Below are 12862 nucleotides of genomic sequence, written 5' to 3'. Positions count from 1 at the left end.
AATTATAGTCCCATTAAACGCAAAACCAGATGGGATGGCGTATCGCTGCAGAATGCTGTGGTATCCATGCTAGTTAAGTGTGCCTTGAATTCTAAATAAATCACTGACAGTGTCACCAGCAAAGCACCCCCACACCATCACACCTCCTCCTCCATGCTTCACGGTGGGAACCACACATGCAGAGATCATCCGTTCATCTACTCTGCGTCTCACAAAGACACGGCAGTTGGAACCAAAAATCTCAAATTTGGACTCATCAGACCAAAGGACAGAGTTCCACCAGTCTAATGTCCACTGCTTGTGTTTCTTGGCCCAAGCAAGTCTGTTCTTATTATTGGTGTCCTTTAAATAGTGGATTATTTGCAGCAATTCGACCATGAAGGCCTGATTCATGCAGTCTCCTCTGAACAGTTGATGTTGAGATGTGTCTGTTACTTGAACTCTGTGAAGCATTTGGGCTGCGATTTCTGAGACTGGTAACTCTAATGAACGTATCCTCTACAGTAGAGGTAACTCTGGGTCTTCCTTTCCTGTGGCGGTCCTCATGAGAGCCAGTTTCATCATAGCGCTTGATGGTTTTTACGACTGCACTTGAAGAAACTTTCAAAGTTCTTGAAATGTTCCATATTGACTGACCTTCATGTCTTAAAGTAATGATGGACTGTCGTTTCTCATTGCTTATTTGAGCTGTTCTAATATGGACTTGGTCTTTTACCAAATAGGGCTATCTTCTGTATACCACCCCTACCTTGTCACAACACAACTGATTGGCTCAAACGCATTAAGAAGGAAAGAAATTCCACAAATTAACTTTTAACAAGGCACACCTGTTAATTGAAATGCATTCCAGGTGACTACCTCATGAAGCTGGTTGAGAGAATGCGAAGCGTGTGCAAAGCTGTCATCAAGGCAAAGGGTGGCTACTTTGAAGAATCTCAAATATAAAATATATTTTGATTTGTTTAACACTTTTTTGGTTACTGCATGATTCCATGTGTTATTTCATAGTTTTGATGTCTTCACTATTATTCTACAATGTAGGAAATAGTAAAAATGAAGAAAAACCCTGGAATGAGTAGGTATGTCCAAACCTTTGACTAGTACTGTATGTATTTTGAAAATGGTCAAATAAATGGTCAATTCAATCAATCAATATCTCTCCCAGACTGTCAAGTCTCAGACCCGCGCCATAATGAAATGTATTGGGCACAGTCCATTAACCAAGAGTAAAATGGCTAGGTGACGTCTGAAACAGAGCTGCGGGCAGCCAGCTATGGTGCTGCTCTCCCTTTTCTTTCCCTTTGATTTCTCCTCTCTCTATCTCTTTATTTTTGTTGCCTCTCTCTCTTGTCTTTCTCTTCTGCCCGTCACAGCTCTGCAGCAGGGTAGGATTTATTAACCAACTGCTCTGAGCATCTTTGAGCTCACAGAGCTGTGAAACTTGTGATTTCCTCCTTTTAGACGAGGGGACTGGGAACTGGAGTTTTGACTGGACCTCATGGTCATATTCTACTACACAGTGTCATCATGGCTGATGTACACATACATTTGTTATATAGATACTGTCTCTTGCTAGCTCTCTCACACACTTGTGACAGGTACACTTTACATGTCAGACAGATGCACACACACACGCACTGTGTCTGTATATGCTGCAGTAGCCTATGTGTTATGTTGAGGGGGATACAGGGCAGGGTAATAATAGTACTAGAGGAGCAGAGGCTGTTCATTTTGTGCTATGCTGTACTGTGTTGTGCTTGACTGGACTGTGCTGTGTATCTTTGTAGTTCCTGTGGATTAGCTGATGCTCTTCCTCTGAGGCTGCTGCTATTCCACTGATCTCAGCAGCAGCTGGCCACTACGGCCCAGCCCAACCCCACTCTGGGAACAGTGCTAGCCTCTCTGCAGCATGCGCACACACACCCACTTAAGCGTACACCACACTGACCTTTTTCAAGTCCTTCCAAAATTAACATGCCAAGGTGAATGAGTTAATGTTTTCTTTTTGTGTCGTGCTAACTGTTGTGGCCCATCCCACGTGATGAGTGTCTCTCTCTCTCTCTCTCTCTCTCTCTCTCTCTCTCTCTCTCTCTCTCTCTCTCTCTCTCTCTCTCTCTCTCCCTCTCCCTCTCCCTCTCCCTCTCCCTCTCCCTCCCTCCCCTCTCCCTCTCCCTCTCCCTCTCCCTCTCCCTCTCCCTCTCCCTCTCCCTCTCCCTCTCCCTCTCCCTCTCCCTCTCCCTCTCCCCCTCTCCCCCTCTTTCTGTTAAGGTATTGGATCTGATCTCCAGTGACAACCTGAACGTACCGTCAGAAGAGGAGGTATACCGGGCCGTGCTGAGCTGGGTCAAACATGACATAGATGGGCGCAGGCAGCACGTTCCCTGGGTAAGATTAGACGTGCACCTGTGTGGCTAAATTGGTGGAGCATGGCACTTACAACATCAGGATTGTGGATTTCATTCCTGCTGAGGCCACCCATACGAGGATGTATACACGCAGTAGTGTAAGTCGCTTTGGATAAAAGCGTCTGCCCCCTCTCCCCTCCCCACTCTAGCTGATGAAGTGCGTGCGTCTGCCCCTGCTGCGGAGGGATTTCCTTATGAGCAATGTGGACACGGAGCTGCTGGTGCGCCACCACTCTGAGTGCAAGGACCTGCTCATCGAGGCCCTCAAGTACCATCTTATGCCCGAGCAGAGGGGTGTGCTGAGTAACAGCCGCACCCGGCCGCGCCGCTGCGAGGGCGCCAGCCCCGTGCTCTTTGCCGTCGGTCAGTGTGCCCCCGAGGTTACCCACCAGGGTACATACACACACAGAGACACACACACACATACACATAAAGTGCTATGAAAAAGTATTTGCCCACTTTCTAACTTTCTCTACTTTTGCATATTTGTGATACTGAATGTTATCAGATCTTCAACCAAAACCTAATATTAGATAAAGGGAACATAAGTGAACAAATAACACAACAATTACATATTTATTTCATAAACAAAGTTATGCAACACCCAATTCCCCTGTGTGAAAAAGTAATTGCCCCCTTACACTCAATAACTGGTTGTGCCACCTTTAGCTGCAATGACTCCAACCAAATGCTTCCTGTAGTTGTTGATCAGTCTCTCACGTCGCTGTGGAGGAATTTTGGCCCACTCTTCCATGCAGAACTGCTTTAACTCAGTGACGTGTGGGTTTTCAAGCATGAACTGCTCGTTTCAAGACCTGCCACAACATCTCAATTGGGATCAGGTCTGGACTTTGACTAGGCCATTCCAAAACTTCAAATTTGTTGCTTTTTAGCAATTTTCATGTAGACTTGATTGTGTGTTTTGGATCATTGTCTTGCTGCATGACCCAGCTGCGCTCCAGCTTCAGCTCACAGACGGATGGTCTGACATTCTCCTGTAGAATTCTCTGATACAGAGCAGAATTCATGGTTCCTTCTATTAAGGCAAGTCGTCCAGGTCCTGAGGCAGCAAAGCATCCCCAAACCATCACACCACCACCCCCACCATGCTTGACCTTTGGTATGATGTTCTTACTGTGGAATGCAGAGTTTGGTTTTCGCCAGGCATTACTGGAACCATGTCGTCCAAAAAAGTATACTTTTGAATCATCTGTCCATAGAACGTTCTTCCAAGAGTCTTGATGATCATCCAGGTGCTTTTTGGCAAACTTGAGTCAACCTTTTGGACGAGATGGGTCCCATTATGCCTGGCGAAAACAAAACACTGGACGACTTGCCTTAATAGAAGGAACCATGAATTCTGCTCTGTATCAGAGAATTCTACAGGAGAATGTCAGACCATCCGTCTGTGAGCTGAAGCTGAAGTGCAGCTGGGTCATGCAGCAAGACAATAATCCAAAACACACAATCAAGTCTACATGAAAATTGCTAAAAAGTTTTGGAATGGCCTAGTCAAAGTCCAGACCTAATCCCAATTTAGATGTTGTGGCAGGACTTGAAACGAGCAGTTCATGCTTGAAAACCCACACGTCACTGAGTTAAAGCAGTTCTACATGGAAGAGTGGGCCAAAATTCCTCCACAGCGACGTGAGAGACTGATCAACAACTACAGGAAGCATTTGGTTGGAGTCATTGCAGCTAAAGGTGGCACAACCAGTTATTGAGTGTAAGGGGGCAATTACTTTTTCACACAGGGGAATTGGGTGTTGCATAACTTTGTTTATGAAATAAATATGTAATTGTTGTGTTATTTGTTCACTTATGTTCCCTTTATCTAATATTAGGTTTTGGTTGAAGATCTGATAACATTCAGTATCACAAATATGCAAAAGTAGAGACAATTAGAAAGGGGGCAAATACTTTTTCATAGCACTATTCATACATACATACATACATACATACATACATACATACATACATACATACATACATACATACATACAGTGCCTTCAGAAAATATTCATACCCCTTGACTTATTCCAATTTTATTGAAAATGAATTACAGAAATATCACATTTACATCAGTATTCACACCCCTGAGTCAATACATGTTAGAATCGCCTTTGGCAGAGATGACAGCTGTGAGTCTTTCTGGGTAAGTCTCTAAGAGCTTTGCACACCTGGATTGTACAATATTTGCACATTATTATTTTTAAATTCTTCAAGGTCTGTCAAGTTGGTTGTTGAACATTGCTAGACAGCCATTTAAGTCTTGCCATAGATTTTCAAGCAGATTTAAGTCAAAACTGTAACTAGGCCACTCAGGAACATTCAATGTCATCTTGGTAAGCAATTCCAGTGTATATCTGGGCCTTGTGTTTTAGGTTATTGTCCTGCTGATAGGTGAATTTGTCTCAAGGATTTTGCCTTTGCTTAGCTTTATTAGTGTTATTTTCTTAAATTAACTAGTGATGATAAGCATACCCATAACATGATGCAGCCACCACCATGCTTGAAAATATGAATAGTTGTACTCGGTGATATGTTGTGTTGGATTTGCCCCAAACGTAACATAACGCTTTGTATTCAGGACATGAAGTTAATTTCTTTGCCACATTTTTTGCAGTTTTACTTTAGTGCCTTATTGCAAACAGGATGCATGTTTTGGAATATTTTTATTATGTACAGGCTTATTCTACAATGTAGAAAATAGTAAAAAATAAAGAAAAACCCTGGAATGAGTAGGTGTGTCCAAACTTTTGACTGGTACTGTATATACATACATGCATACATACATACATACATACATACATACATACATACATACATACATACATACATACATACATACATACATACATACTGTAATGTGTTTATAATACAAACCCAACAAATACACATTCTTAAATTACTGAAACTGTAGACCGCCATTAGGAAAATAGGGATCCTGAATTTGGCCCATGGTTAAAAGCTAACTTGTTCACAGATACATAAAACATTACATTTTCAAACATTACATTTGAAGTAGATTGGATGCAGCAATTATTCAAAAGAAGATTGGCGCTTACCATGTCTAGAAATATTTGTGTATTTTTTAGGGCATTGCACCTGTAAAAAGTAAAATGTTGCCCACTGTGTTTTAATACCCATATATCTATAGATACACTACATGACCAAAAGTATGTGGACACCTGCTCGTTAAACATCTCATTCCAAAAGCATGGGCATTAAAATGGAGTTGGTCCCCCCTTTACTGCTATAACAGCCTCCACTCTTCTGGGAAGGTTTTCCACTAGATGTTGGAACATTACTGCAGGGACTTGCTTCCATTCAGCCACAATAGCATTTGTGAGGTCGGGCACTGATGTTGGGCAATTAGGCCTGGCTCGCAGTTGGCATTCCAATTCATCCCAAAGGTGTTCGATGGGGTTGAGGTTAGGGTCAGTGCAGGCCAGTCAAGTTCTTCCACACTGATCTTGATAAACCATTTCTGTATGGACCTCGCTTTGTGCACTGGGGCATTGTCATGCAGAAACAGGAAAGGGCCTTCCCCATGAAAAACATCCCCAGACCATTATTCCTCCTCCACCAAACTTTACAGTTGGCACTATGCATTGGGGCAGGAAGTGTTCTCCTGGCTTCCGCCAAACCCAGATTCGTCCGTCGGAATGCCGGATGGTGACGCGTGATTTATCACTCCAGAGAACACGTTTCCACTGCTCCAGAGTCCAATGGCGGCGAGCTTTACACCACTCCAGCCGACGCTTGGCATTGCGCATGGTGATCTTAGGCTTGTGTGCGGCTGCTCTGCCATGGAAACCCATTTCATGAAGCTCCTGACGAACAGTTCTTGTGCTGACTTTGCTTCCAGAGGCAGTTTGGAACTCGGTAGTGAGTGTTGCAACCGAGGACAGACAATGTTTACACGCTACACGCTTCAGCACTCGGCGGTCCCGTTCTGTGAGCTTGTGTGGCCTACCACTTCGCGGCTTCTGTACGTTGTTGCTTCTAGACGTTTCCAATTCACAATAACAGCACTTACAGTTGACCTGGGCAGCTCTAGCAGGGCAAAAGTTTGACGAACTGACTTGTTGGAAGGTGGCATCCTATGACGGTGCCACGTTAAAAGTCACTGAGCTTTTCAGTAAGGCCATTCTACTACCAATGTTTGTCTATGGAGATTGCATCACTGTTTGCTCGATTTTATACACCTGTCCACAATGGGTGCGGCTGAAATAGCCAAATCCACTAAATTGAAGGGGTGACCACATACTTTTGTATATATAGTGTATTTGAATGACCGCTTCAGATATTTAGATGACGTTGTTGTTGTCTGTGTGTTTTGCCCAGGTGGCGGCAGTCTGTTTGCTATCCACGGCGACTGCGAGGCCTACGACACCCGGACTGACCGCTGGCACATGGTGGCATCCATGTCCACTCGGCGGGCACGGGTGGGCGTGGCGGCCATTGGCAACAAGCTGTACGCGGTGGGAGGGTAATAAATGACCTCATCAGACCATCCTTTGACCTCCAGATGGTCTGGATTTGGGTATTCTCGAAGCCATAACCAATGTCCTCAACACTGGAAGATTACACTAGTGTTAATTATGCTAGCTAGCGCAGTTTAAGTTTATGGTAACAGTTTACTTGACACCCAGTGTCGTAACACGTTATGACACGGTCATAACCATGTCATAGCAGCCGACATAACTTTTCATAACCTGTCATATGGTCATAACACTGTCATGACCCATATATTTCCACCTATTGTGACATATATCGTGTTATTTTATGGCTGATTATGACACCTACATAAGTGTCAACATTTATTCAAATTAGTTCTTTCCTGCCAAGAAGTTTGTTTTCGGTTTGAAAGTTTCTCTTAAATCCTTTGTTTTTGTTGTATTGAATTATTTACAGTCATGTTTTTTTCATCATATTTTAAATATCTTGTAGAAAATACACTTTATGACACTGTCATGAAGCTTTATGACCATCCTGTGTCACTTTACTTGGACTAAGAAAATACACTTTATGACACTGTCAAGAAGCGTTATGAGCATCATAATCATATAAGCCAGATAGGCCTATCACGTACATGCCCTTATATCAGTCATCAGTCAAAAAGAAGGTGTCTCGTCCTTCTCCTGAAATCTGCTCCTGCATTCATCCCAGTTATCAGCAACAGAGCATTGGGGTAGGTGATTGTCTGACATCAATGTGTGTGCAATCACAATGATAATTTAACATGGTCAATTTACATTTTTTTTATATAACATACAGTAGCCTATGTTTAAACAGTATGTTTATGGTGTGATATAATGTTTTGCCTTGTGTGGTAGGTTTTGTGAGCTTTGACACTTATGTAGGTTTCATAAAAGGCCATAAAATAACGCAATATATGTCACAACAGGTCTAAATATGTGTCATGGCAGTGTTATGACCATATTATAGATTATGTTAGCTGTTATGACATGGTTATGACCGTGTCATAATGTGTTATGACGCTGGGTGTCAAGTAAAGTGTTACCAAGTTTACAATATGTCTGAAAGAGAAACTAGGATATGGTGAGATACAGTATTTTGTAATCCAATTTCTCATTCAAGAAAACATGTTGGATTATTGGCATTTGTATAATAAGATAAACAGTTAACTGTGGTAGGAGGAAACTGTTGGCAGACTAACATTAGCAGTCCCCTCAAGTGTAATTATGCAAATTCTGACTTTTGAAGCCAAGGCACGTCTTCTCTACCCGAGAGGGAAACAAAACAGATACGTTTGTCTTTGTAAATCAAGAGAAAGATAGAACAAAGTAGTATCTGATGCACTACTATCACTGTCTGGAATGTCAAAGTTTTATCCAGGTGCTACTGATGGAAATGAGGTAGATGACATACCCTGTCAAATAGATAAACAGATGATTAATTTATTTTATTTAAAGAACGTTTCTTGTATTTAACTGTTAACAAAATACATTTGTGAAGACTTGCTTAACAAATAAAGCCTCCTTTTGAGATGAGATTAAAGTAAGAAACCTGAAGAGGAACTAGGGCCCTTATTCACAAAGGGTCTCAGACTAGGAGTGCTGATCTAGGAGCAGGTCTCCCCCGTCTTATTCAATATGACGAAAAAGAAAAACTGATCCTAGATCAGCACTCCTATTCTGAGACCCTTTGTGAATATGTGCCCAGACCCTAGCGGCAGGGTGGTTGGCCTAGATCAGGGATGGGCAACTTTGATGGGGGTGGGTCCACCAAAAAACAGAACTAACTGTATGTCGCTCTGCATAAGAGCGTCTGCTAAATGACTAAAATTTAAAATTTAAACTCATCATGGGTCTGCGTATCCCCCCCCCCCTTCGTGATAGCGAAGAGAAAGTTATTTAGCAATTTTATAACAAATTTCATGCAATTCTACTCAATTTGCCATGGGTCGGAGAGAAAAATCTGCAGTTTTACAGCTAATCTCCTGCAATTCTACACATTTTGCCATAGGGTGGAGGCAAATGTCAGCCATTTTTAATATGATAACTGATGATCAATGGGCCCCACCCTGGTTGGTAATTTGACCATGCTTACTACAAGTTTAGATCGGTAGACTAACAAAATCATGTTTTTTGCTGACATGGGCTAATTGAGTGACGCTGATGCACAGCCAAATTTCGAAATTGCACCTTGTGTAGTCTATTATTCTAACTCTCAACAGTAAGTTGAGACCCCAACTGATCCGCCGGCCGCCAGTTGCCCATCCCTGGCCTAGATACACTTCTCTCTCTGATATACTCTGTCTCCCTCAGGTATGACGGCACCTCTGATTTGGCCACCGTGGAGTCCTACGACCCTGTCACCAACTCCTGGCAACCTGAGGTTTCCATGGGGACACGGCGGAGCTGTCTGGGCGTGGCAGTGTTGCACGGCCTACTGTACGCCGCCGGTGGTTACGACGGAGCTTCCTGTCTCAACAGGTACATAAAGAAATATATAGATAATAATAATTATAAGCCTTGTGTCCAAAATGGCACCCTGCATGCTGCACTACTTTTGACTATAGTCCATAGGGCTTTGTCACAACAGATTTTGACTGTCACGGATGCAAATACTGAGATGACATGACGTTTGTACTCCATAAATGTATATAATGAATGCCCCCCTCCACCCCAACAGTGCAGAGCGGTACGACCCTCTCACCAGTACCTGGACCTCCATCTCTGCCATGAGCACCCGAAGGAGATACGTCCGTGTGGCTACTCTAGGTGAGCAAGTGTTGTCCACCTCTTGTGTGATGATGTCACCTATTGAGAAAGGATATACTTACTGTATGTTAGCCTAGAGCAAGGATGGGCAACTGGTGGGCCACCCCCTTTTGTAGGCCCGCTGATATTTTTTTGGGGGAACTCAGTCGGGGTCTCAATTTACTGTTGAGAGTTAGAATAATGGATTATACATGGTGCAATTTCAAATTTTGGTTGTGCATCAGCAGTTCTTCTCTTGTTATGTCAGTAACTGACAGTCATTCAATTAGCCAATTCCGGCTAACATTTTTGCTAGCTATCTAAACTTTCTGCTAAACTTGTAGTAATCATGGTCGAATTACCTACCAGGGCCCCCCATTGATCAAAATATATCATATTAAAAACATTTGTCTCCGGCAAAATGAGTAGAATTGCAGGAAATTAACTCTAAAACGTATCTTTGCTGTCAAGGGGACTGCTAAAATGTTTTGCTCACAAGGTGGGGAGGGCCCCAACTAAATTTTGCTTAGGGGCCCCAAAAGGCTAGGGCCGGCTCCGACTGCATACTTGGGTGTGGATGCCGGTACACAGATCCATGAGCCACTGCGGCCCCTCATGATGAGTTCCAATTTTTTGTGGCCCCCACCCCCATCAAATTTGCCCATCCCTGGCCTACTACCCGCTTCCTAGTAAATATGGGCCTCATCAAACATTTTTTATTTTTGCGAGCTGAAATGTAGCGTTTTGAGCTTATTGTCACGGCACTCACTCTCTCTTTCTTTTGCTCTCTCTTTTTCGCTCCCTCCCTCTCTCTCTCTTTTTCTCTCTCTCTCTCTCTCTCTCTCTCTCTCTCTCTCTCTCTCTCTCTCTAGATGGCAGTCTGTATGCAGTAGGAGGATATGACAGCTCCTCACACCTAGCAACAGTGGAGAAATATGAACCACAGGTAATAAACAAACAAACGGACAGATCTCTACAATATGCACATTAAGACATAGGGCCAGTTTCCTGGACCCAGATTAAGCCTATAGAAGAATCTCAACTGAGCATGATTTTCAGTAGCCTGGTGGAACGAACTTGATTGCTGCGTTCACCATTCTGTTAAATAGAATGGTGAACGTAGTGATCAGGCTGGTTCCACCAGGCTATATTTAAAGTCCATGAGTAGGCTTAATCTGGTTAAAACCGGACCATAAAGCTGAACTTCTGCCCAGATCAAAAAGTAGAAGCTAAGTTTTGAGTTCAACCTCAACAATCACTGATAAGTTGCTCAAAACTGATCATGTGACTCCCAACAACCCTCTATGATTGGTCGGAACAGAGTAATGCGTGGACGGCCATCGCCAACATGCTGAGTCGGCGCAGCAGTGCCGGGGTGGCCGTGCTGGAGGGCATGCTCTACGTCGCCGGGGGCAACGACGGCACCAGCTGCCTAAACTCGGTGGAGCGATTCAATCCCAAGACCAACGCCTGGGAGGGTGTGGCGCCCATGAACATCCGCAGGTGGGCACCGCCAGCCGCATCACAATTACTACCAACCACCTCTAGCTATAACTGCATAATCAATGCATACATAGAGCCATCTTGCTCCTCATAAATGCCTTTATAATGCATAAAGGCTGGTTTTAGGTTTTCATTCCTTCATTCCAGCCCTTACTCAGCAAATTATCTGGGTTTCTGGAGGAACCTGCATACACAATGGGCCTCAGAGACCAGGATTTGGAGATTAAAATTAAATTAGTATCACACACACACACACACAAACATACACAGACAGACACACACACACAAAGGGAGACAGACAGCGTCAATAAGAAAGGATTTGAGCAGGGAAACCTGACAACAGTGGACGCTCCCGGCCCTATAAATAAACCATTGCTGTAATCAGTAGTATGGCTCAAATTCATCTAGAGCCTGATCTAGTCTCAGTAGAGTCATATTCAATAGGAACCAAATGGAAGCAAACTGGCCGAAACAGGGAGGGATCTGCCTTAATTTGTCCATAAGAAACACCTTTTTTCACCTTTCGTTGCAAATCGTTTTGTTACGTTGTGCATTAATGAATACGCCCCAGGCCTCCATTTACACTGCAGTGAGCTCAGTCTTTAGCAACAGGCTAGGCAGGGAAGTCCTTCTGGTTTTCTTTTCTGCCTAGTAGTTAATTGATCAATTAATATTACTGAATGGCCAGCAGACCTGCGTTAAAATACTATTTGAGTTCATTTTAAACACTGTACTTGATTGAGCTTGCCTGTTGCAATGGAACCAAGAGGAAAAAAGCGGGTGGCCATCCTATCGCCTCTGACCACAGAACATCGGCTGTACTTTTCAGTTCATTTCCCGACAATTCTACATGTTGAATCACCACTGTTTGTTGACACCCAGCAGGTGATTGCTAACACACTGCGGCCACCCGCTGCTTTTAGCTTTTAGTCTTTGTGGTGTGCCTGAGCTATTACTGAGTCTGCACGTTGTCCTGTCCTCCCGCAGGAGTACCCACGACCTGGTGACCATGGATGGCTGGCTGTACGCTGTGGGCGGCAATGACGGCAGCTCCAGCCTCAACTCCATCGAGAAGTACAACCCACGCAGCAACAAGTGGGTGGCGGCCTCCTGCATGTTCACGCGGCGCAGCAGTGTGGGCGTGGCCGTCCTAGAGCTGCTCAACTTCCCACCGCCCTCGTCGCCCACGCTCTCTGTGTCCTCCACCAGCCTTTGACACGGGGCTAGGCACTGGCTGACCTCAGCCTCAACCCCCGCCTCGGCCTCGGTCGCTGCCGCCACCACTGCACAGCCAGGCCCCAGCAAGAGACGCAACTGCTCTGTGTGAAGAGGAGGGAGTGAGAGGATGCATATACTTGATTCAGGTAGCGAGAGGGAGAGTGGAGAGAAGGGCTTGAGAGAGAGAGTGGGAGGGTACAGTTAGAGGGAGAAGAGGTGATGGGAAAAGCGAGAGAGAGGAAGAGTGAAAGATGGAGAGAGAAACACACAGAGGGTGCTGCTGGATCTTGTGCGGTCTTTCCCTGAAGTCTCACTGTATTACCGTAAAGATACCAGCTTCTAGTCTATTGAAGAACACAGGAGAGTTTTCCTCAGATAAAGATGTTGGAAAAAAACACCATCCTCCTTCCATCCTTTTGCAATTCAGCGCTTGAAACACAGTCTCTGAACCGAGACGGTCACTTTGTGTATCATGTGTACTGTCCTCCCCAAAAATATTTTTTT

At 44.1% G+C, this 12862-nt stretch overlaps 1 protein-coding gene across 1 annotated transcript in view; it reads left to right on the top strand.

Moving 5' to 3' along the window:
• LOC121538298 (kelch-like protein 17) overlaps positions 1–12862 on the top strand; it is a 30283-nt gene extending 17421 nt beyond the window's left edge. Inside the window, exons 5-12 of the mRNA XM_041846173.1 lie at positions 2269–2385; positions 2555–2768; positions 6756–6900; positions 9203–9370; positions 9570–9658; positions 10510–10583; positions 10959–11140; positions 12128–12862. Of these exons, the coding sequence (XP_041702107.1) occupies positions 2269–2385; positions 2555–2768; positions 6756–6900; positions 9203–9370; positions 9570–9658; positions 10510–10583; positions 10959–11140; positions 12128–12356 (1218 nt within the window). The 3' untranslated portion in view covers positions 12357–12862. The remainder of the gene's footprint in view (positions 1–2268; positions 2386–2554; positions 2769–6755; positions 6901–9202; positions 9371–9569; positions 9659–10509; positions 10584–10958; positions 11141–12127) is intronic.

This window comes from Coregonus clupeaformis, chromosome 24, assembly GCF_020615455.1.
Source record: "Coregonus clupeaformis isolate EN_2021a chromosome 24, ASM2061545v1, whole genome shotgun sequence".
Lineage (NCBI taxonomy): Eukaryota > Metazoa > Chordata > Actinopteri > Salmoniformes > Salmonidae > Coregonus > Coregonus clupeaformis.
The sequence above is the reverse complement of the archived record's forward strand: the minus strand, read 5'-3'. Positions and strand labels throughout refer to the sequence as shown.